Source organism: Macrobrachium nipponense, chromosome 8 (assembly GCF_015104395.2).
Source record: "Macrobrachium nipponense isolate FS-2020 chromosome 8, ASM1510439v2, whole genome shotgun sequence".
NCBI classification, from domain to species: domain Eukaryota; kingdom Metazoa; phylum Arthropoda; class Malacostraca; order Decapoda; family Palaemonidae; genus Macrobrachium; species Macrobrachium nipponense.
The window spans coordinates 57,889,239-57,913,945 of NC_087203.1; the positions used below are offsets into that span (position 1 = coordinate 57,889,239).

The window sequence follows — 24,707 nt, forward strand, 5'->3', positions numbered from 1 at the left end:
AGAAATAGTAGAGTATTACAAGTTAGATAAGTGTATGAAAGAGAGCAGAAGTGTTAGTGTTAGGACCAAAGTAGCTGAGGTATACCAGAGTTTAAGAGCAATAGGGAGGCAGTTTTAGAAGGGCCGAGGCGAATGGCAGAGCGAGTGGTTGATAGGAGCGTTAGGGCAGGTAACATAAATTATAGTTAACCTTAAGAGAGATCGGAGTGCAAGCATTGGAAGAGTAGGGTCAGTTATTCGTGAATGAGAGCAGCAGTGTTACAGATGTGGAAAGCCAGGACACAAGAAGAATGAATGTCGGTGGGCATTAGGAGTGTGCTTCGGGTGTGGGCAAATGGGACATTTAGTTAGCAAGTGTAGGAAAGATAGGGATATTAAGTGTTACAGGGGTGGACAGGTAGGGCACATAGCGAGTGGATGTCGGGGTACCTGTGTGAATGTGATTTGCGGTGATTGTGGGAAGAACGGGCTAATGTGTAAAGAACAGTGTGCAAAATGTGTTGAATGTGGAATGGAAGGTCATGTAGCAAGTGTGTGTAGGCAAAAAAGGATGAGTCATGCTGGGAATTCGGGAAACTAGGCGTTAAGGGGATTCAGTTGGGTGGATCCTCTAGTGTGCAACAGTGTGTTCGGGAGAATGTGATGAGTGAACGGTTGAGGGTTGAGCCAAGTGTCAGTGAACAAATAGGTCTGGGAGATCGACAGTTAGTGTTAGTTGAGTGTGGAAGAAAGCGGAAGAGTGTACGTAGAGAAAGGAAATAGAAGAGAGAAGCGTGAATGGTATTGTAAGGTGGTTAGTGGTAGGATCAAGGACAACAACCACACTACAATTTAATAACCATACACCAAAAGACCACTGCACAAACAATCACTATCAGCACCAAAAACCAATAACACGACAGTCAACAAACCACCTACAACATCAAGGAGCCACAACAACAGCACTCAACAACTCATCTACAACCTAACAGAACTCACAAGCACAATAACTCAACAACACAGGCACAATAACCTTCAAACATACAATACCAACAACAATTCAAACAACAGCTTCAAAAATCACAAAATAACTGACCATCAATAACACTGCTACCAAAACCTCTAACTGAACAGCCCCGGCTACACTCCCAGACTCTCTCACTCCTGACGCTTATAACCAATGCTTGCCACTGATATCACAACAGAGCACCACAACAAACACATGTTTACGGCCGCCATTAAACCACTCCCATTTATTCCTCCACCAATCAATCTCTCTCTCTCTCTCTCTCTCTCTCTCTCTCTCTCTCTCTCTCTCTCTCTCTCTCTCTCTCTCTTCTCTTCTCTTCTCTCTCTCTCTCTCTCTCTCTCTCTCTTTCTCTCATGCAACCCTCAGAGACATTGTCAAATATAAACTACCATTATCACTCCTCCATAATGAAGAGCCCGAGGACGTTCTCCGACAAAGGGCATTACAGACCCGCGGAATCCTCCGCCCTACAGCAAGATACCGATGACCACTCATCCAACGATTATTGTCATAACCATTGTCGGGGGGGGGGGGGGGGGGGGGTGGGGGGGGGTGACTATCTGTAAGGACGGCATTTCTGCAAAAATGTCCATCCTTCCATTGTACATACATACCTTTATATATTATATGTATATCAAAGTGTAGAGCAGTTTGCGGCCTTTCCGCCAATATATATATCATCAAAATATGTATCCTGTATGCTTAATTATATGTATATATTTGCATGTGCGAGAAAGCACAATTGCAGCAGGACTCTGTAAGGGTAATGTAAGATGTATTTGCAATGACATTACTGTAGTTTTTGATAACAGAGCATGTTGTACAATATTTAAAATATTTGCTTATAATTTTCATTGTATTTTCCAGTCTGCTTTTACTGGAAAATAAATTGAAAATAAGTAGTGAATATATTTTAAATATACAATATGCTGTAGTGAATATAATATAAATATTATACAATATGCTCTATCATCAAAAATCTTTACAGCAATATCATTTAAAATACATCTTGCAGTACCCTTAGAGAGAGAGAGAGAGAGAGAGAGAGAGAGAGAGAGAGAGAGAGAGAGAGAGAGAGAGAGAGAGAGAGAGAGAGAGAGAGAGAGAGACCTATTGCTGGTACTGCCTGTGCATTTTTGGCTTTCATCATGTTTCTGGCGTAGTCTTGACTTGAGTATCACCGAAAGTCTCTGCATACATTCTTTCCTGATCGTGTCCTTCATCACATGGCATTTTATATCCTCTCCCTCTATTATTCCGAGGTATTTGTATCCTATTTGACCAATGTGTTTGATACTATTCCCGACTAGTAGCTTTATCCCTTCAGTTCTTGTCACTTTGCCTTTTTGTATGTTGACTAAGGTGCATTTTTCTATTCCAAACTCCTTCCTGATGTCCCCGGATACAAACCTTTCTGTCTTGATTAGGATATCTATTGCCAAGATACTCTTACCATACAGCTTGACATAGTCCATGAACATCAGATGGTTAATTCTGTTGCCTTATGTTGCCATGGTTGTAGCTTTTATCAGTTTTGAAATATATTCATATAAATAACGATGTGCCGAAATTTCAACCTTTGGTCAATTTTGACTCTACCGAAATGGTTGAAAAACGCAATTGTAAGCTAAAACTCTTATATTCTAGTAATATTCAATCATTTACCTTCATTTTTCAACAAATTGGAAGTTTCTAGCACAATATTTCGATTTATGGTGAATTTGTGAAAAAATAAAATTTCCTTACGTCCGCACAATAACTCTTCCAAAAAAATCATACTTGCGATTGTCGTAATGTTAGCACCATTTTAAATTAGTCGTTACATAAAGTTTTATATATGAAAATGTGCGAAATTTCATGTAGAATATAACAATAAATAATTGAAGGTTGTAGCTTTTCTCATTTTCGAAATATTTGCATATAAATCACGATAAATAGAAAAAAAAACAAGTTTGGTCAACTTTGACTCTACCGAAATGGTCGAAAAACGCAATTGTAAGCTAAAACTCTTACAGTCTAGTAATATTCAGTCATTTATCTTCATTTTGAAACAAATTCGAAGTCTCTAGCACAATATTTAGATTTATGGTGAATTTAACAAAAAAAACTTTCCTTCCCTCCGCGAGCGGATTCTCCGCTGCAAATCTCCGAAATGCGTACGTTGCATTCTCGGAATATTTGCTCCGTTTCATATTAGGCGTTTCATAGAATTTTATATATTAAAATGTGCGCAATTTCTTGTAGAATACAACAAAAAATAATTGAAGGTTGTAGCTTTTCTCATTTTTGAAATATTTGCATCTAAAAAAAATATATAAAAAAAATTTGACATTTGGTCAACTTTAACTCGTCCGAAATGGTCGAAAACTGCAATTGTAAGATAAAAATCTTACAGTATAGTAATATTCAATCATTTATCTTCATTTTGAAACAAATTGGAAGTCTCTAGAACAACATTTAGATTTATGGTGAATTTTTGAAAAAAACTTTTTTACATCCGTGCGTTATGAATTCATGCATCGTTTTGTGATAATATTTTCTCTGTCTTGCTTTGTTCGTTTTACAATGCGTTATATACCAAAATGATCGCAATTTAGTGTACAATACAACGAAAAAAATTAACTCTTTATCTTTAACCGTTTTGCTCACAGCGCGATTTGAATACAATTATATATGAAATTTTGTTTTCGCGCTATCATATATTGCATTATTTATATATGATAATATTTTTTTTCATTTCTGATGGTTGCATACTAAACTTCAGGCTATGACAAAAAAAGGAGCCAAAAATGAACTCTTAATCTTGAAAACTAAGCGCGCTGTGATTTTTTGAAAAAAATATTTTTTTCGCTTCGGCGCTCACTCCGAGACCCCCTAGGCATACAGGAGACAATGTTTATTATACCCCTTAGGCGTTTAAGGGTTAAGATAGAAATCAGAGTCTGTACTGTATTTTTTTTTTTTTTTTGAGCCTGAAATCGTAAATTTATAGAAACAATGATTGGACCATATGAAACATGCCACATCAGATGAATTAAGGAATGATGAACTAACTGCCTTGTGCATGCAACTTTGAAATCTGCCATGATATCAAGTGGATCTGCATTAGGTTTCATAATTTCAACTGCTCAAGAGGTAATATGTATGTCTGCTTTGTTTTATTCGGCAGTAATGCAAAGACCAGTGGAAAACTGCTACCTTTAACTTGTACATCAATGCAAAACAGTTGGGACCAGAGTTCGGGCACAGTTTTAAGGGTTCGTTCACATGACCAATGACGATATGATGCTATATCCTCAAGAGCACTTTCTGATGCAATGCTAATAAGCACTGTTGATCCTCAGCACCCGAATTGTATCTCAGAAACTGTTCGCCATTATGAAATTTACAGTAATACCTTTGAGATACGTGTATAATTCGTTCCTGGACCGAGCTCATAAGTCAATTTGCTATTATCTCAATTCAATTTTTCCCATATAAAATAACTGACAAAAATTAAACTGTACTGGCCCTCTAAAAACACCCAAATCAATTATAATAACAATGGAAAAAACATGTTTTAATTGCTATACCGTATAGACGTACTGTACACACACACACACAAAATTATATAATAAATGATTACTGTGCCATGAAATAAAATGGGGTCTTATTATGAGTTCTTACCTTCCGAGACACGACTAGATAGCCGGCAAACCAGCGGGTGTGGTACCTCCGCCCTTGCTCAATAATCGTATGCCAACTCCCGAGGACACCACACTCATGTTTCTCATTAATTTCATGCTTAATCTTCATTGTCATCATGCATTTTTTTTTCTTCTCACTGCCAACCTACCACTCGCTTTCTTAGGACCCATCACTTATTACAAAGAATGTTCACAAATACAGTGAAAATCACAAAAATAACAAACACAACACAGGAGATGCTCGGGAGATGTGTACAGAAGTCGACTACCATGTGAACTGAATGAGTGAAGCAGGCATAGAGCACTCCCATCTAGTATTAGCATCTGTAAGCGTTCCCGTATCTCAATATTGTGCTTGTATCTCAATGCAAAATTTTGCTCGGAGGCTGGCTCGTCTCTCGTATTGCTCGTATGTTGGAGCGCTCGTATGTCAAGGTTTTACTGTACAAGATTCGTCAAATATTTCAAAACCATGTCTAGTTGCTGGATAAGCTGGAAATCCAGAATTTTTTTGTTGGCACCTTTGAATAGTCCTTAAAAGTACGAGCAACCTATGAAGTTGAGAGCAAGTGTTTTCTGTTATTTGCATAAATTTGGTCGCTATTATGCTGCATGAATTTATTGCTATGTTTTCCACTGCTTCATGCTTTATTTCTGCAACTGTTTTTCTAACATTTAATGAATGCATTAGCTGCATAAAGATGCTCACTAGAAAAATAAGTAATTTTTGGATCATTTCCATTACCTTTTGAATTTGCACTGAACACAGCCTTCTTTTCTCACACCTCAAGTACTCTTTTCTTAGTTTTGTATTGCTTGAATGAAAACTGTAGATGTAATTACTTTCATCAACTACTTTTCTTTTGTTCTTGGTCGACACAAAGAACTTTCCATTTATGGAAGGGCAAATTCAGAAAGTTTACATTAGATTTTAGCAATTTCTGTATATAGTACCTGACTTCAGAGAGACTGAGTAGACTACTTTATCAGAAGGTTTTAACAATACTATAACAACTTTTAACAGAGAAGAAAAGAGAACGGTATTAACAATCCTTTAATGAGGCTTGATATAGTTTTTTCTTAAGAGTTTATTTATATTTGGACCAAAATTTGTTGGACAAAAAAAATCATCAGTCAAAAAGACATAGGACCAATAGACATAGACGAAGTGACATCGGACGAAAAGTCTTATCATGCCAAGTTACAAATGAGAGTATGAGCTGAGGTTTGTCCAACGTCACACACAGTAAGGTACCCCTTGTAAGAGTCTTAAGAAGTGATCCAGTAGGGTTATCCTGAAGTGATGAGACACATGGCTTGAGCCAATGGTGGTGGCACTGTGAAGTGTGCAGTGGGAAGGTGCATCCACTCGCGAAGCTATCCAGAATAGAACTGGTGCATGTGACTGATCTTGTGAGGCTAGATCACCTGGTGGCCCAATATGGCTGCTGCCCTGGGTAGTTCCTCATCCAATCCTTGTAGCAGTTCTCCCTTTCTCAGCTACCTGGAACAGAAGCATTCAGGCAGCAGAAGGGAGGGATACAGAGGGATACAAGGAGAGGATTATGCTATGTGGCAGCAATTTTCTCTACATTTGCATACAGGTGGCCATTTTATGAGCGAGGGAACCACCTTCCACGTAAAGATTTAAAAAATGATAGGTTGATAAGTTAATAGAGAGGGAAAAATATATAACTACATTTTTGAAATACAGAGTGAATTGTTTTATGATAGTAATGCATTGAATCTTTGTTTGAAATTTTGAGGTCTAATTGCACAACATCCTGATGGAGACCCAATGGTGTGAGGAATAAAAGACCTCTGTGACTGAAAAGATTGAAATTGTGGTAGATTTAGCACATTTTGATGCTTCCTTTCATCAAATCGGGTTTCTCTTGGTAAGAAAAGAGGATCAGGGACCAATTGTAATGCAAAAGATAACTGATAATATTAGGAAACAGGAACTTATAACCACAAACCACTCTATCTAAAAGAGACAGACAGCCACACCAGAGAGCAGAATTCTAGTATAAAGGAAAATAAATTACCTACAACAAGCAGTGTTGATATATGAGGCCGTACATTTAGTGTAATACCTAACCTCTGTGTGGCATTTGGTGGCAATTACAGTAGATGTTTCTCAAAAGTAAGATGTGTGTCAAAAGTTACATCAAGTATAGGCAAAGCTTCAGACTCATTCAGCAAAGTCTCAGCGACTTGAAGACCCTCCCTCTTATTATTATATAAATTAGTTAATTGTAAAAGATGGATTAACAGAGTAAAGTGCATTTTCATATTCCATAAAAGTAGATGGGATTTTCACTGTTGAGCCCCTCCACAGTTCATGCAGCTAATGCAAAACTCTGGACAGGTGAGAGAAGGGATTCTTGTTACTAGATATTGTTTCATCTGCCATTGATCATCACTTCTTGTATTTAAGCAGCAATATAGGCCTTGTTGGTTTTTCCTTTTGTAATTGTTGCTAAATGGGTAAAATCAAGATACGTATTTATATCTATGGAACAGTTTTTTAGATTTTTTTGTATTTAATTTGTTTTTCTTCTCTAGGTATCAGGAGGAGTTTGCTAAAAGTCTTCATGCTAGCATGGATAACATTCTGGATGAAATTGCCCAGTTGAAACACAAGCAAACAATAGTTAAAGCAGCACTACAAAATGCTAAATGGAAGCAATCTAATCTGACTCGTAGAATATTAAAGGTGAGTGATGTGTTCATGAAAAAGAAATCTGCATTTTAAAGATGCTTTATTTACTGTTAACTGTGAAAGTTACTGGTTTCAGGTCACTAAACTGCCATTTACTCTTTGGCTGAAATGAGCAAAGTTGCCATCCTAATATGGAGGTTTTTCATTTTAAAGATCTTGCAGTTATAGTAAAAAAGAAAAATTCTCCTTTCACATTGGGATTCAGTCCATGGTAAAGGTACATTTCAGGATTAACTTTTTGCATAACACTACCAAGAAGGAAAAGAACTTTTTCACCTCAAGTACAAGTATCTTTTATCAAAGTGAAATGTTTCATAAGGACCGAAATAAACTGACTCCCTATCATGGAGTTTTTCAGATTCTGGAACTGAAGCTTGCAGTCTGGGGCAGCTCATAATCAAACATTAGTAGTGCAGCAAAAACCTACAAATACTTGCACCGAGTGTGATATATAAAATTTAAAAATTTCGTGAAATTCATTATTATCTCAGTATTTTTGACGCATTGTCTTTTCAGCAAGCCTTAAAACCAGAGTACTATAAAGGAATGAATAAATTTCCAATTAAGGATTCAAAACTTTATGTGATGAGTCATGTTTTTGTAATTGTTGCTGAAAAGTAGTGAAATGAGACTGATACAAAATCTCACTTTTAGAGTTTAAAAGTGGGGGCCAAAAAATGATTGAATAAAAGTAGAAAATAAAGCAAGATACAGTCACGTCACTGGGATATTAGTGTGAAGCATTGTTCGAGGTACATCAATCAGCAGTCATGAGAAAGTTGGCAAGTGGGAGTTACTAAAGTTATAATATAAAAAGTGAAACTGACGAACTAACTATCTTTGTCAGCAAGGGTATGTTTTCTTCTGGAAAATGAAAAGAAATGAAAATGAAAAGAAGAGTTTTGTTTGACTCTGACGTTTATGATAGAACCTGAGTTGTACTAATGTAATCCAGCAGAGTATGTTCAGCAGCAAGCCAGACAAGGGCCTGGAGGAGAGCCATGTAAAAAGTATAAAAGAGAGGAAGTGGATCAAAAACATGGCAAAAAAAAGAATAACCTAACAAAGAGCAAAAGACTAAGTATACTGGAAAGAAATGGTTTATTCAATGGAGATCATGACAATGCAATTTGCAGTTGTGTAATTGTGAACCTTTGTGATTAGGTATGACAGAAAATGATGTCATCTGTAGAAAAATTTTGGCTAATTTTGATTTCTTAATTTTGTGGTTTGATACAAGCATTCAGCTTTAGTGACATCATGACAAGAATTATAACTCGAAATATAAATTTAAGCAACAGGTAAAGAAAGAAATATATTTTTGTTTTCAGCCTTTTACGTTTTAGGGATGAAAAAATTTTGGCCGCATAGATTAAGTGTGACCTCCCATGAATGTCAAATGGTTAAGCATATTGTAAATGAAGCAGTACTAACTGAATAGGAAGAATTAGAGGCTTGGATGCTATCCAACTTGAGGTGTAGAATTTTTTTTATTTTTACTGGCAATGTATGCAGTCGCCCACTTTAATAAACAAATTGTAAGACTGCATTAAATTTGTTTTCAGAAATTATTTTCAAGGATTCACATTCATGTTTATGTTTTACAGCTTGTTTCAGCACAAGAAGTAGAAAGAAAGCGTGGAGTTCCGTTAGATCAAACAGAAGAACAGATTCGTATGAGATTAGAGGATTTATATCTGCAGTTGATGCAACCTACACAGTACAGGGTAAGTATTGAAAAATAAATGTGTTGGTTTTTACTGCAGGTATTTTTATGTGAGCAGAAATACTTCTCATTAGGTAGTTTCATGTACTGTAGTATAAAGTACATTTATCAGAATATTTCTATGCAAATTTAAAGTGTTTCAGAAACCTTATTCGTTTTAAGTACAAACTCTGGCTTTATGGATATGTATTTCAATGGTGGTTTTAGTGACTATGACATACATATCTTGTGTGGCAAAAGGGAGAGAGAGAGAGAGAGTTATCCTTATTTAAAAGAGTGAAATAGATAGATTATTGTATTTCTTTAAAATACTATCACATAATATGAATTTCGTAATTACAGTTATATTAATATTATTATTTGAAAGTATTAATAAAGATATAGTACATGTACTAGACAAATTCTCGTGTCTCAGTAAAAGAGAGAGAGAGAGAGAGAGAGAGAGAGAGAGAGAGAGAGAGAGAGAGAGAGAGAGAGAGAGAGAGAGAGAGATTACATGAACACTTAGTGGCAACAACACAACAGCTTCTCCACCTCCAGTCACATTACTTGATATATTTGACAGTTTTAGTGGTCTGGCCTTAGAGAGAGAAGACTGGGATTTCCTTCATTCTTACATAATTTTTTAAATTTATAAACTAAAATCTTACTAATTCACTATAGTATTTTCTTTAATGAATTGATATTGCTCTTTACATTAATATTAATATTTGAAAATAGTAAATCATTTATCTATCATAAAAAAAAACACATCTTTTTAAGAAAGAGAGAGAGAGAGAGAGAAAGAGAGAATTATTATTTTTATGTGATATCATTTAAACTTATTAAACTTACTAATACAGTATTAATCAATATTAATATTTGAAAATTAGTAAATAATTTTTGTATCATGAAAATATATTTAGTCATGAAAATAACATTCAAGTACACTAATTAGTGATTATTTTCATTGGAAAACTCCACAGATAACCGCGAAAATTTCCCGCAAGTAATGGGGTAGATATGGTTCCGGAGAGAAATGCAGTGAATCAGTGACGTCCGCGAATCCCAAAGAACAGAATACAGGGGCCCCACCTGTGGATATATATATATATATATATATATATATATATATATATATATATATAAATATATATATATACATACATATATATACGTATACAGGCGGTCCCAGGGTTACGACGGTCCGGCTTACGACTGGGTCGGCTTACGACGTTCCGAGGTTACGACGCTTTTTCTTAAATATTCATTGAAAAATAAAAACCGCCCTGGGTTATGACGCTTGTTCCGAGGTTACGACGCTGACGCTTCGACGCTCCGAGTTTACAACGCTTTTAAAAAAACACATACTATGATAAGATAAAGAATCCTTTATAGTTAGCAGTTTCTCTCTCTCTCTCTCTCTCTCTCTCTCTCTCTCTCTCTCTCTCTCTCTCTCTCTCTCTCTCTTTGTATTTCAATGAAAATAATCACTATCATTCTCTCTCTCTCTCTCTCTCTCTCTCTCTCTCTCTTTACTACAAAGATGTATGTTTTTAGTATGATAAATAAATGATTTACTATTTTCAAATATTAATATTAATTTATACAGCAATAATATCAATTTATTAAAGAAAATACCATAGTGAATTAGTAAGATTTTAGCTTATATTTAAAAAATTATGGAAGAATGAAGGAAATCCCAGTCTTCTTCAAGTAACTTCCAGTAACCTTTTCTCAAGATTCAGGTACTAAAACTGTCAGATATATCAAGTTCTGTGACAGCCAGGAGGGGGAAAATTTGGGGTGTGACAGCCAGGAGGGGGAAAATTTGGGGGAAGAGCTGCAGTGTTGCAATCACGTGGTCCTGACATTTTCCCCCCTCTATCTCTCTCTCTCTCTCTCTCTCATTACTGAGACTCGAGATTTTTTATGTACTTGTACTATTGTTTTTACTTTCAAATAATAATAATAATAACTGTAATTACAAAATTCATATGTGATAGTATTTTAAAGAAATACAATACGTACTAATCTATCCATGTCTCTTTTAATTAAGGTTACTCTCTCTCTCTCTCTCTCTCTCTCTCTCTCTCTCTCTCTCTCTCTCTCTCTCTCTCTCTCTCTCTCTCTCTCTCTTTTGCCACACAAGAAGCGTTATAAGTATTTTTTGAGAGAACAGAGAGAGATAAACACACACACACTCTCTCTCTCTCTCCATCTCTCTCTCTCTCTCTCTCTCTCCTCTCTCTCTCTCTCTCTCTCTCTCTACGAGATGAAAGATTTTTGAAAAATTTTTTTATGGTACTAGTATGTAAAATGTTTATTGATAATTTCAGTTATTTAATAATAATAATAACAATAAAACTTTAATTACAAAATTCATAATGGTCGTATTTTAAAGAGATGAAAATGACCTTTCCATTTCACTTGTAAGGATAATTCCTCTTTCTTACTGAGATGAGAGAATTTTTACGGTAGATGCACTGTTTATTATATTTTCAAATAATAATAATAATAATAATAAATAATAGAAGTAGTAATAATACGATAACTAATTTCAACAAAAGAAAATTCTTCCTTTGTTCTTTTCTGTATCAATTTCCCCACCTCAACTCGAGTGACACTCGAGCTTAACAATGCCATACAATGGTCAACGAATTTAATGTTTTATGTAATCTCTCTCTCTCTCTCTCTCTCTCTCTCTCTCTCTCTCTCTCTTACTGAGTTGAGATCAGTTTTCATCGGACGTGTATGTAATAAGTTTATCATTAATATTTTCCAATAATAATACTATAAGTACAAAATTCATATCTGAGTATTTTAAATACAATAATCATTCCATTTCTCTCTTTTAAATACTGTAAGGACAACTCTCTCTCTCTCTCTCTCTCTCTCTCTCTCTCTCTCTCTCTCTCTCTCTCTCTCTCTCTCTCTCCACAAGATACTTGTCATACATTTGGTGTTTCTATTTCTTCCTTTTATCTCTCTCGCTCTCAGCAAAAGAATTTGATAGACAGACAAAAATAACTGCACAGTCCTCTCTGTCTCTCTTCTCTGGAGAAATATATGTATTTATATGGGAGGGGGAAAAAGTTGCCTACAGACATTCATTTCAATCTATTGAAACCGTTAAGGAGTTATTTCTCTCTCTCTCTCTCTCTCTCTTGTATTTTAATGAAAATATACAGTAATTTGTGAATACAGTGTTGCACATGAAAAAAGTAAATTAGTGATAATTTTAGAGATACGGCCCTAAGAAAAATTGCAAATTAGTAGTGAAATTTTCCCTGTGGACATGTTTCAAGAACGTCGTTCCGGCTTACGACGATTTTCGGGTTACGACGCGTTCTTAAGAACGGAACCCCCGTCGTAACCCGGGGACCGCCTGTATATACATATATATATATTTACAGTGTTCCCCCGTATTCGCGGGGGATGTGTACCAGACACCCCCGTGAATAGTTAAAACCCGCGAATAGTTAAAACCACCTCTAAAAATGCTTATAACTGCCTATCTTGAAAGTTCAGATACCAAATGTATACCTTTAATAACATTCTACTTGAAATATACCTAAAATTACTAACCTATTACTGCATTAATCTTTGAGGTTATATTATTAATATCATTTCAAAGTCATCTTAACCCTCTTACGCCGACTGGACGTATTTTACGTTGACATTTTTTGTCTCCCACGCCCTGTGCCCCCGACTGGACGTATTTTACGTCGACTTACAAAAGGTTTTTTTTAAAATTCGCGGAAAAATATATATAGGCCTACCAGCCTAAAACTTTTGAGTCACGCGCCCTTGGGGGATGCTGGGAGTTCACGGATCAAGGTGTTGTTTTGTTTACAATCGTTACACAAGCGCGCAAGCGCGAATTTCTTTCTTGCCGCACTAAAAAGTATCTGTGACACATCTCGGAAATTATTTTGTCACTTTGACATAATTTTTGTACCATTGTAAATTAGCCGTTACATGAAGTATTATATATGAAAATGTGCGCATTTTTATGTAGAATACAACAATAAAATACTCATGATTGTAGCTTTTATCAGTTTTGAGATATTTTCATATAAATAACAATAATTGCCAAAATTTCAACCTTCGGTCAACTTTGACTCTACGGAAATGGTCGAAAAACGCAATTGTAAGCTAAAACTCTTATATTTTAGTAATATTCAATCATTTACCTTAATTTTGCAACTAATTGGAAGTCTCTAGCACAAATATTTCCGATTTATGGTGAATTTATGAAAAAAAACTTTTTCCTTACGTCCGTGCGGTAACTCTTCCGAAAAAAATCATACATGCGATTGTGGTAATGTTTGCACCATTTTAAAATTAGCCGTTATATAAAGTTTATATATAGAAACTGTGCACAATTTCATGCACAATACAACTAAAAACAACCCATGGGTGTAGCTTTTATCAGTTGTGAGATATTTTCATATAAATAACGATAATTGCCAAAATTTCAACCTTCAGTCAACTTTGACTCTACCGACATGGTCGAAAAACGCAATTGTAAGCTAAAACGCTTATATTGTAGTAATATTCAATCATTTATCTTGATTTTGCAACAAATTGGAAGTCTCTAGCACAATATTTCGATTTATAGTGAATTTATGAAAAAAATAACATTTTCTTTACGTCCGCGCGGTAACTCTTCCGAAAAAATCATACGTGCGATTGTGGTAATGTTTGCACCATTTTAAATTAGCCGTTACATAAAGTTTTATATATGAAAATGTGCGCAATTTCATGTAGAATACAACTAAAATATTGAAGGTTGTAGCTTTTCTCATTTTGGAAAATATTTGCATATAAATCGATAAATAGAAAAAAAACTACGTTCGGTCAACTTTGACTACCAAAATGGTCGAAAAACGCAATTGTAAGCTAAAACTCTTACAGTTTAGTAATATTCAGTCATTTATCTTCATCTTGAAACAAATTCGAAGTCTATAGCAAAATATTTAGATTTATGGTGAATTTAAAAAAAATCTTTCTTTCCCTACCGCGCGGGCGGATTCTCCGCCACAAATCTCCGAAATGCGTACGTCCCATTCTCGGAATATTTGCTCCATTTCATATTAGGCATTTCATAGAGTTTTATATATGAAAATGTGCGCAATTTCATGTAGAATAAAACGAAAAATATTTGAAGGTGGTAGCTTTTCTAATTTCCGAAATAATTGCATATAAAAAATATATATACATAAAAAAATTTGACATTCGGTCAACTTTAACTCGTGAGATATGGTCGAAAACTGCAATTGTAAGCTAATACTCTTACAGTACAGTAATATTCAATCATTTGTCTTCATTTTGAAAGAAATTGGACGTCTCTAGGACAATATTTAGATTTATGGTGAATTTTTGAAAAAAATATTTGTTTACGTCCGCACGTTACGAATTCATGCATTATTTTGTGATAATATTTTCTCTGTGTTGCTTTTATTGTTTTACAATGTGTTATATACCAAAATGATCGCAATTTAGTGTACATTACAACGAAAAAAAGTAACTTGTTCCCTTTAACCGTTTTGCGCACAGCGCGATTTGAATACAATTATATATGAAATTTCATTTTTGCGCTATCATATATCGCATTATTTATATATGATAATGATAAATTTTTCATTTCTGATGGTTGCATACTAAACTTCAGGCAATGACAAAAAAAGGAGCAAAAAATGAACTCTTAATCTTGAAAACTAAGCGCGCTGTGATTTTTTGAAAAAAATATTTTTTCCGCTTCCGCGCTCACTCTGAAACACCTCCGGCACACGGGAGACAATTTTTTTTTTTACCGCTTCGGCGTAAGAGGGTTAAACATTTTACCATTAAAAACCCCCTGATCCCAACTCCTTGACGAGGTGGGGAGCTTAGGAATCCACTGCAAGCAGAGAGAGTATGTTCTCTTAAACCTACTCTCCCTGCTGTGGTTTTAGCTAAACATTGGGACCTTTAACTCCTTTACTCCTCCTCCTATAAATTTTCCCCTTCCCTTCTTCTTCTTTCGTTGATGATCTTGGCATGCTATTGGATTACTGAATTGACTGCCCTTCTAACTAGATGGAGGGTGGAATTGGACGGCATGCCACTCCACCCGTAAAAGTAAAGTACCTGACGTGGTCGAGCGAGGGGAAATTTTTATGTCAAGCCATACCCACAGTGCTGGGTCTGATCCCGACGGACTGACGACCCTTAAGCAATGTGGGTGTGGCATATATCCAGGTGAGGGTCCCAGGGCAGTTACCTCTGTGTGTGACAGTTTTGCTCCTCCCCCAGTTGGGCCTCCTTGGTGAGAGGTACCCCAGCCTGGACGAAATTAATTATCCTCGTTTTATGGCAAACCATATAAACCCCTCCCAAACACCAATGACAACCTCTTGCTCGGAAAAGGACAATATGGTACAGCCTCTTGGAAAGGGATCTAGTTTGGTAACAATGGCCCCTTATACTCCTTCTAACCCAAACCAGTATAGTTTTGGGTTAAGGAGGAAAAATCTAAACAAGGAAAAAAATAGGAAGCTTAGGTCAATTGAAGTGATGCCAGGTGTGTTTGAGCCTGCTGCATATGATAAATTTTTAACTTTGTCCTTAGAAGAAGGCAATATAGAAGATTCAGATATTTTTGAAATATATAGAGAAATAGTTACATGTTTAGGCAGAAAGCCTAAAATTTCCTCCTTAGGCAAAGGGCAATTATTGATAGAGATACAGTCACCATCTGAAAGCAGCAAGTTGAAAGAAATTGAAATAATTAGTGGTAACAAGATTAAATGTGAGCCTCATAAAACTTATAACCAGAGCAGAGGTGTCATTTTCTTGAAAGCTCTAATGAAATTTTCTGAGAAGTTATTAAAAGAATTAAAAGATCAAAATGTTACAGAGGTCAAGAGAATAATGAAAAAAGAAAATGGAATACTCTGTCCACAGCCTTTATTAATTCTAACATTTAATTCCTTGAAACTCCCAGAGATGCTTTCAGTGGCTTGATATCAATTTAAAGTTAGGCCATATATTCCTTCACCTAGGCGATGTTTTCACTGCCAAATGTATGGCCATGTAAATACATCTTGCCATAGGAAAGCAAAGGGTGAGGTTGAAATATATGTAAACTGTGGACAGGAATTGCATTGACCATGTAGCAATGCTCCAAAATGTGTGAACTGTGGAGGAGAACATCCAGCATCAGATAAAAAATGCGAGAGATATCTCTTTGAAAGAAACAATGGCTGTCAAGACCAAAGAACGTATTAGTTTCTTTGAAGCAAAAAAGAAGGTAGCAAGCAGCTTTAACCCAGGAATTCGCACCTTTGCTGCAGTCACCAAAAGAAGAGAAATGCAAAACAATTCATCAAATAACAATTCAAATCCCAGAACTCAATTGAACAAGAGATCTCGAAGTGATGATTGTATTATACTTCCTAATAGTAAAAGCCTAAACTCTAGAGTAGACAGCTTTAAGACAGTCATCTCGGATCCATTGTCTTCTCAAGAGGAACAAAGTTCCTCCACCCTAGATGGACCTTTGAGTCCATCTCCAACATCAACCTTAGAGGTTCCAATGGCAGCCTTACCATATACCTCTGAGGAGCTATTAGCCACTCCATTACTTCTTTCTGGAGACTCCAATAAAAACATTTCACCTAAGACAGAGGAGCCAGCAGCTCCTCTTTCTGGAGACCCCATTAAAAGCCCACCACCTAAAACAGAGGAGCCAGCAGCTCCTCCTTCAAATTCTTGCAGCCCATCTGTCATTTTAAAGACTGGGCACCACCCCTTAAAATCTTCATATATGGGAAAGGACTCCTCAACAAAAGATGAGTCTCCACCAGTTCTCTTCCCCACTAAAAAAAAATTGGGAGATTCCAAGAAATCATCCCAATCTCTGGACAAAAGATCCCCAAAACTAATCCAAAGGCACCTCAATGTCAGAGGACCCAAAATATAACAAAGTTTCATCCATCATTCACTGGAATTGTCAGGGACTTAGAAGTAAATGGGAAGAATTAAAAGTACTAATTCATGACTTCAATCCAATTTGTGTCGCACTTCAAGAAACTATGCGGGGCAATCATAACATTCCCTGTCCAAAGGAATTTTCTCCATACCATTCAGAAAATATTCTGGGGGTGCACTACTTATGATCTGCAGTGACATCCCACATACCAGTTTTCAAATACGTACAAACTAACTTGCAAGCAGTAGCTATACAAGTATTTTTAGAACGAAAATACACCATATGCTGTGTGTATTTACCACCTGGTATTGCCTTTCCTAGTGAAGACTTTACTTCACTGGTTAACCAGCTACCTACACCATATCTGGTATTAGGTGATATGAATGCTCGAGACCCCGTGTGGGGTGATATAGTCAGCAACCAAAGAGGAAACCATCTATCCTCAATAATTGATGACTTAAGTGTAGGGATATTAAATACTGGAGAACCAACCCATTTCCACGTACAAACTGGAACTTTATCGGCAATCGATTTGTCAATATGCAGTGAAGATTCAATTATTGACTTTAGTTGGGAGGTAATGGATGATCGTTATACCAGTGACCACTTCCCAATTATTATTAGTCTTGCCCAAAGTCCTCCAGTATCTAGACTACCAAAATGGAATATAGGAAAAGCCAAATGGCATATTTCTACTGAAAAAAGTTCTGTTGATGCTACGGCAGAAGAATTTCCAATAATAGATGATGCTATTGAAATTATTAATACTACGTTATTTGTACCAGGCCTCCAATCAATCCCAAGAATGTCTGGTAATTTTGTACGCAAACCTGTTTCATGGTGGGACATGTTGTTGTTGTTATTTACATATTTCATAATAAAATTATTAGTTTCTTTGTGGTCGCCAAGATATTCAAAAGGATGCATTTTATTGTGTGCAAATGGTATATTTCCTAGTCAGCTTTATGAGTGTTACAATGAGGAATGGTTAGTTAGATTGTTTTGTTAAAATTGAAATTAGAATTTGAAAACATTACGACAATCGGACTAAAAAATTTATGATTTTTTCGGAAGAGTTACCTCGCCGACGTAAGGAAAAAGTTTTTTTCATAACTTCACCATAAATCGAAATATTGTGCTAGAGACTTCCAATTTGTTGCAAAATAAAGGTAAATGATTAAATATTACTAGAATATAAGAGTTTTAGCTTACAGTTACGTTTTTCGACCATTTCGGTAGTCAAAGTTGACCGAAGGTTGAAATTTTGGCACTTATTGTTATTTATATAAAAATATTTCAAAACTGATGAAAGCTACAACCATGAGTGGTTTTTAGTTGTATTCTACATAAAATTGTGCACATTTTCATATATAATACTCCATGTAACAGCTAATATAAATGGTGCAAAAATTATGTCAAAGTGACGAAATAATTTCTGAGATGTGTCGCTGATGTTTTTTAGTGCGAGAAGAAAGAAATTCACCCTTGCGCGCCTGGGTAACAATTGTAAACAAAACAACGCCTTGATCTGTGAGCTCCCAGCATGCAACAGACAATTTATGTTGACGTATAATACGTCCAATCGGCGTTTAAGGGTTATGAGTATTATCTCATACTTCATGGGGTGCTGACCGAACACAGCTCCTCAGATTATACAAAGCTATTATTTTACCAAAGTTAGTTTATGGTTGCGAAGTGTTCACATCTGCCCCTTTGTATAAATTAAAAGCTCTTTATTCTGTTCATCATGCAGGCATTCGGATTTCTACAGGAGCTTTCAGATCTTCTCCCATTGAAAGTATGTTAGTGGATGCTGGAGAGCTTCCTCTGGATCTCCATTTCCAGACTTTGCTGGTGCGAAGTTGGATTAGGTTCCAGAGACTTCCAAATTCTTTAGCTAGCATTGCAGCCAGAAATTGAAGATATTTTCCTTATTTTAGAGACCATTCAAAAATACCACACCCATTTGCCTTCAGAGCACAGGAAATCATGACCAATTTAAACATAACCATTACTCGTGTTCTGTCTTTCAAGTTTTCAGTAATCCCACCTTGGAAGCTACCTTATCTTACATATTGTAACTACTTTAATTCATCCAAGAAGAATATATCAGAGGAAGTGATGCGACTTACTTTTTTAGAGCATGCATCTCAGCATGAAAGTGTTATCTGTATATACTATACTGATGGTTCCAAATCTGATACTGGTGTTGGCTATGGAGCAGTTTTTCCAAATTTTGAACTCTGCGGATCATTACCTAATTGTTGCTCTATTTTTACAGCTGAGTTATATGCCATTTTAGTTTCAATTAAGAAAATTTTACTTTGTGAAGATAACAGTTTTACTATTTTCACAGATTCTCTAAGTGCGATTCAAGCCATGAATTTTTATTGAAAACATCCTCTGATTTTAGAGATTTTAGAATGGTTGTTTTTAGTCAACTGAAAAAGGAAAACCGTAAACTTCTGTTGGATACCAGCACACACAGGAGTAGCTGGAAACGAAAAGGCTGATAAGCTAGCGAAAAGGGCAATTCATGATGGTCCACAAAGAAATATTGCATTACTATTTAGAGATTTTTTCCCTTACATACAAAAAAAAAAGCCAGAGAGAAATGGCAAAATATATGGGAAAATTTAGTAGAAAGCAATCAAAAGATGTTGGAAATTACGAGATCGGCAATTCCTTTTAATTATAGCAAAATGTCGAGATGAGAAACGGCCCTTTGCCAGTTAAGAATTGGCCACAAACACCTAACACATGGTTATTTAATGGCTGGACATCCCCAGCCATTCTGTGATGACTGCCTAGTTCCTCTGACTGTGCGACACTTGCTGGTCGAATGTCCCAGTCTTCAGTACATAAGAGAGCGTTTCCTCTCCGAGTGCCGTAATGAGGAAGGTGAATACCTTCTCTCCAGGGTACTTGGAAGGAATATTATTAGTCAGGCGAGTGATATTTTTAGGTTTGTGGAGGAAGCAGGCTTCCTACAAGTTATAACTTTTTGTAGTAAAGTATAAATTATATCATACTTGAAACTTAAGTGTATATAAGAACATTTTTAATTTTTTTACTTATTTATTATCTATTTAATTTTTAATTACATAACGGTATATTTCCGGCGTCTATGACCTAAGTTGTTGGGACGCCATGGTACTTTTTTTGCATCAATCAATCAATCAATCTTACCATTAAAAATATATACATACAGCCAATAACAGAGAGAGAGAGAGAGAGAGAGAGAGCATTGAATGGCAACATCATGTATTTGGCCGTCAAGAGTAAGATTATGAATTATTTCTGAGACATAGAGAATAATAATAGAGAGAGAGAGAGAGAGAGAGAATAACTCTACTCCTTTCCCTCCGCCAATTCGTATATCAAGCTGTCATTTACTCCTCCGCCTACCTTCCTCCAAGTGGATAAAAAGACTGGGAATCGCTATTTTTAATTAATCTTATTAATATTTGAAAATTAGTTAAAAGGTTAATCATTTATTTACACTACAAAACAAATAAATATACATGAGAGAGAGAGAAAGAGAGAGAGAATGTTATTGTTACTGTTTAATCTCATTAAACGTAATATTATTTGTAAACTATTATTATTATTTTGCCATAAAATGTAGTAATGTCCGTAAAGATATACTTATACAGGCAGTACCCGGGTTACGACGGGGGTTCCGTTCTTGAGATGGAACATCATCAAAAATCCTAAGAAAACCTTACTTTTAATGCTTTGGATGCATTCAGAACTATGTAAACTGCATCCTTATTGATATTTCATCAAAAAAAAATTCAAATATTGATGTTTTTGGATTTTTGATGTCATATTTCTTCTGCCAGATGAGCGCTGTAGGCATCGTAACCTTGTAACATGCGTCGTAACCCTGGAAATAAACTATTCTGATGAATATAATTAAAAGCGCCTTAACCTCGGAACATTGTAAGCCGAACCCGTCGTAACCCAGGGACTGCCTGTACATACATTTCCAGCTCAAACAGAGGGCGAGAGTTACCACTAGGACATACTAGTATCTCATGTGGAAAGAGAGAGAGAGAGAGAGAGAGAGAGAGAGAGAGAGAGAGAGAGATGGTTAGCCTTATTTAAAAGACTGAAATGGATAGATTATTGTACTCTTAAAATACTATCACATATGAATTTTGAAATTAGTTATATTACTATTATTATTTTGCAAAAATATTAATAAACACACATGTACCATAGAAATTCTCTCATCTCAGTAAAAGAGAGAGAGAGAGAGAGAGAGAGAGAGAGAGAGAGAGAGAGAGAGAGAGAGAGAGAGAGAGAATTTACATGATCCTGAGTGAGCAACACAGTTGTTGGACCCCAGCCAACTCAGCTTGGCTTGCGTGGAGTTCAAAGACAAGACACGGGGTAAAATGCATTTTCTTTCATTCTTACATATTTTTTTTATTTATAAACTAAAATCTTGCTAATTCACTTTAGTATTTTCTTTAATGAATTTATATTATTGCTGTTTACATTAATATTGATATTTGAAAATTAGTAAATCATTTATCATCCAAAAAACATACATCTCTGTAAGAGAGAGAGAGAGAGAGAGAAGAGAGAGAGAGAGAGAGAGAGAGAGAGAGAGAGAGAGAGAGAGAGAGAGAGAGAGAGAGATTAATATTTGAAAATTAGTAAATCATTTATCATACAAAAAACATACATCTCTGTAAGAGAGAGAGAGAGAGAGAGAATTATTATTATTATGTGATATCATTTAATCTTATTAAACTTACTAATACAGATTTGATCAATATTAATATTTTAAAATTAGTAAATCATTTTTGTATCATAAAATGTATTTAGGCATGAAAATAAGATCAAAATACACTAATTAGTGATTATTTATCATCGGAAAATCCCGCAAATAGGCGAATTCACCGCAAATAATGGGTAGATATGGTCCAGAGAAAAATCCGCGAATAGTGGTTTTTTATTGTTTTTACACGGTACAAACTATATACAGTATATGGAAGCAAGTCCCTCCCTCTGTTACAGGAGGAGAGAGGAAATAGCAACAATCAAGGTTGGTGGCTAACAAGCTTTGATGTCTCTGACAATCACAGGTTCCTTATACGTATTCCTACAAGACACAACATAACAGGAGTTCACATTGTCTCTTAACCCAGATATCTGGTTGCTGGCTGCTGAATAACCTTATACTTAACAGATTAGAGGTATATGGCTCCTTCCTGTGCCCTACTTTGGCTAGGAAGTGATCCCAGGTACACTGAACCTCGGGGCAGTTCTGAGGCTTTCACTATCCTCCCTCCAAGATTAAGTTTCCCTTATGTTAAGACCAAAGGTTCGTTCTGTAAATGAACAAATGACAAATTTGAAATCAGTTTGTATTTTCCATCACAAGCAAACCTGTAGTCTTAACATTTATTGCCCAATTCAAGCCAACACACATTTAGTTACCTGGGCTAAAGGAAACATGCATTGTTGCTGGGATGAGTTAAGGGAGGTCAGCTGTGCCCTCCTGTTTTCCACCATCTTGGCTAACTCTTGTTGATACCGTTTCTCTCTCTCTCTCTCTCTCTCTCTCTCTCTCTCTCTCTCTCTCTCTCTCTCTCTCTCTCTCTCTCTCTCTCTCTCCTCTCCCTGCAGACTCCAGCAGGCACTAGAGAATTTTCCTTTACTCTCTCTCTCTCTCTCTCTCTCTCCTGCAGACTCCAGCAGGCACTAGAGAATTTTCCCTTACGTTAAGACCGCAGTGTAGTTAAGAAAAATATAAATTAATTAAAAATTTGTCAGTTTACAAATAAATACCTTTTAACATTTTATGTTTCCAAAAAATATTTTTGAATGTCAGATACACAATACCTATTCCCACCTGAAAGGATTACGAGTGATGAATGAACTTAGCCCCATCAAGTAAGCATATAAGCCTTACCCACTGATAACATCCTTGTGGTTATCAATTAAGTAATTGCTCTGTCATTGTTCTCCAATTATATTGATATTGTGGTTATTTTAGGTCATCTTTTTTGTGTTCGGTGAGGTGAATTTAAGATTGCATTCCTGCATTATTGCAATATGGTTTAGTGCATACAAGATAAAAAAGCAATATAGACAGCGAGATGCGCCTGCATCAACCGTGTATTGTTTTAAATTTTTTGTCTTTAATGTAGGATCTTTAGTTTACTTTATTTTTGAACTTATGGAACTTAAGATGTGTATATTGCAAGGTCAGTGTATCTGTATTTAGATCAACTAAATCACACAGGAACATTTGTAGGCTCTTGAAGGGACTCATCTAAAAGGTTTGTCTTTAAATTATGTGAAAGGTGAACTCAAAGAATCTGGACAGGTAGAGTGGAAGAGACCAAAGTGACCAAATGAAAATTAAAAGGCAGAGAGCATTAAAGCTAAAAACCAAAGGGCTAATACCAAGAACTTTTTAGAGGTATCAATCATGTGTTCTGTTCGAAATGCTAAAAGTGGTAACCTTCCACCAGATGTGATAATAGAGGGGAGGCCCATATTGCTTGGCTTAGTTATGTCATTTTGACCGAATTTTTTTGTTCCAGGGCTGCCTGAATGAGCTCATGGCACAGATGTCTGTCAAACCAGGGAACTCGAGAGGAAATCCACGCTATGGTTTGGTTGGGGACAAAGAAAAGGACATAACACTATATATTGCAAAGCAACAGGATGCCCTTCAGGCTGTTGTAGGTGTGCTGAAAGACGATATGCAAACTGTAGACAATATTGTTGAGGAAATTCAACGGAAAGGCTAATTCTTCTTTATTTGAAACTTGTGTTTGATGTTCATGGCAATCAGATACCCAGGAAAATGTGGTGCAGTTGTCTTTTGTAGGACTGTTAAATAAAATAAATCAAAGTATATTTACTATTGTGCCAAGGAATATTTAACAGTAGTGTACATGGAGGATTTTTATTACCATAAATTTTAACTGACAAAAATGAAAAAGATTCCATGTATCATTGAGAGAGCACTTTTATTGTCTGACAAGGATAATTTGTAAAAGATTGTGTTCAGATGAGATGTTAGCCCTAGATAATATGGAGGCCTTTGTGGTTTAATAAACATTTATATGGAGATCTTTCTGATTTTTATAAACACTTTTAAATTATCTTTATTAACCCTTTACTGCTGACTGGACGTATTTTACATCGACATTTTTTGTCTCTCGTGTGCCGACTGGACGTATTTTACGTCGACTTACAAAAGTTTTTTTTTAAATTCGCGGAAAAATACTTATAGGCCTACCAGCCTAAAACTTTTGAATCACGCGCCTTGGGGGATGCTGGGAGTTCACGGATCAAGGTGTTGTTTTGTTTACAATCATTACGCAGGCGCGCAAGCGCGAATTTCTTTCTTGCCGCACTAAAAAGTATCTGTGACACATCTCGGAAATTATTTTGTCACTTTGACATAATTTTTGTACCATTGTAAATTAGCCGTTACATGAAGTATTATAGTATATGAAAATGTGCACATTTTTATGTGGAATACAACAATAAAATACTCATGATTGTAGCTTTTATCAGTTTTGAGATATTTTCATATAAATAACGATAATTGCCAAAATTTCAACCTTTGG

At 35.8% G+C, this 24,707-nt stretch overlaps 1 protein-coding gene across 1 annotated transcript; it reads left to right on the forward strand.

Annotated features, from left to right (window-relative positions):
• Positions 1-7,268: 7,268 nt before the first annotated feature.
• Positions 7,269-24,206, forward strand: LOC135222797 (nucleoporin p54-like). The gene is made up of 3 exons (XM_064261087.1): positions 7,269-7,414; positions 9,028-9,147; positions 23,670-24,206. Exons 1-3 carry the CDS (start codon positions 7,301-7,303, stop codon positions 23,877-23,879), a joined length of 444 nt encoding a protein of 147 aa, XP_064117157.1. The 5' UTR covers positions 7,269-7,300; the 3' UTR covers positions 23,880-24,206.
• Positions 24,207-24,707: the final 501 nt, after the last annotated feature.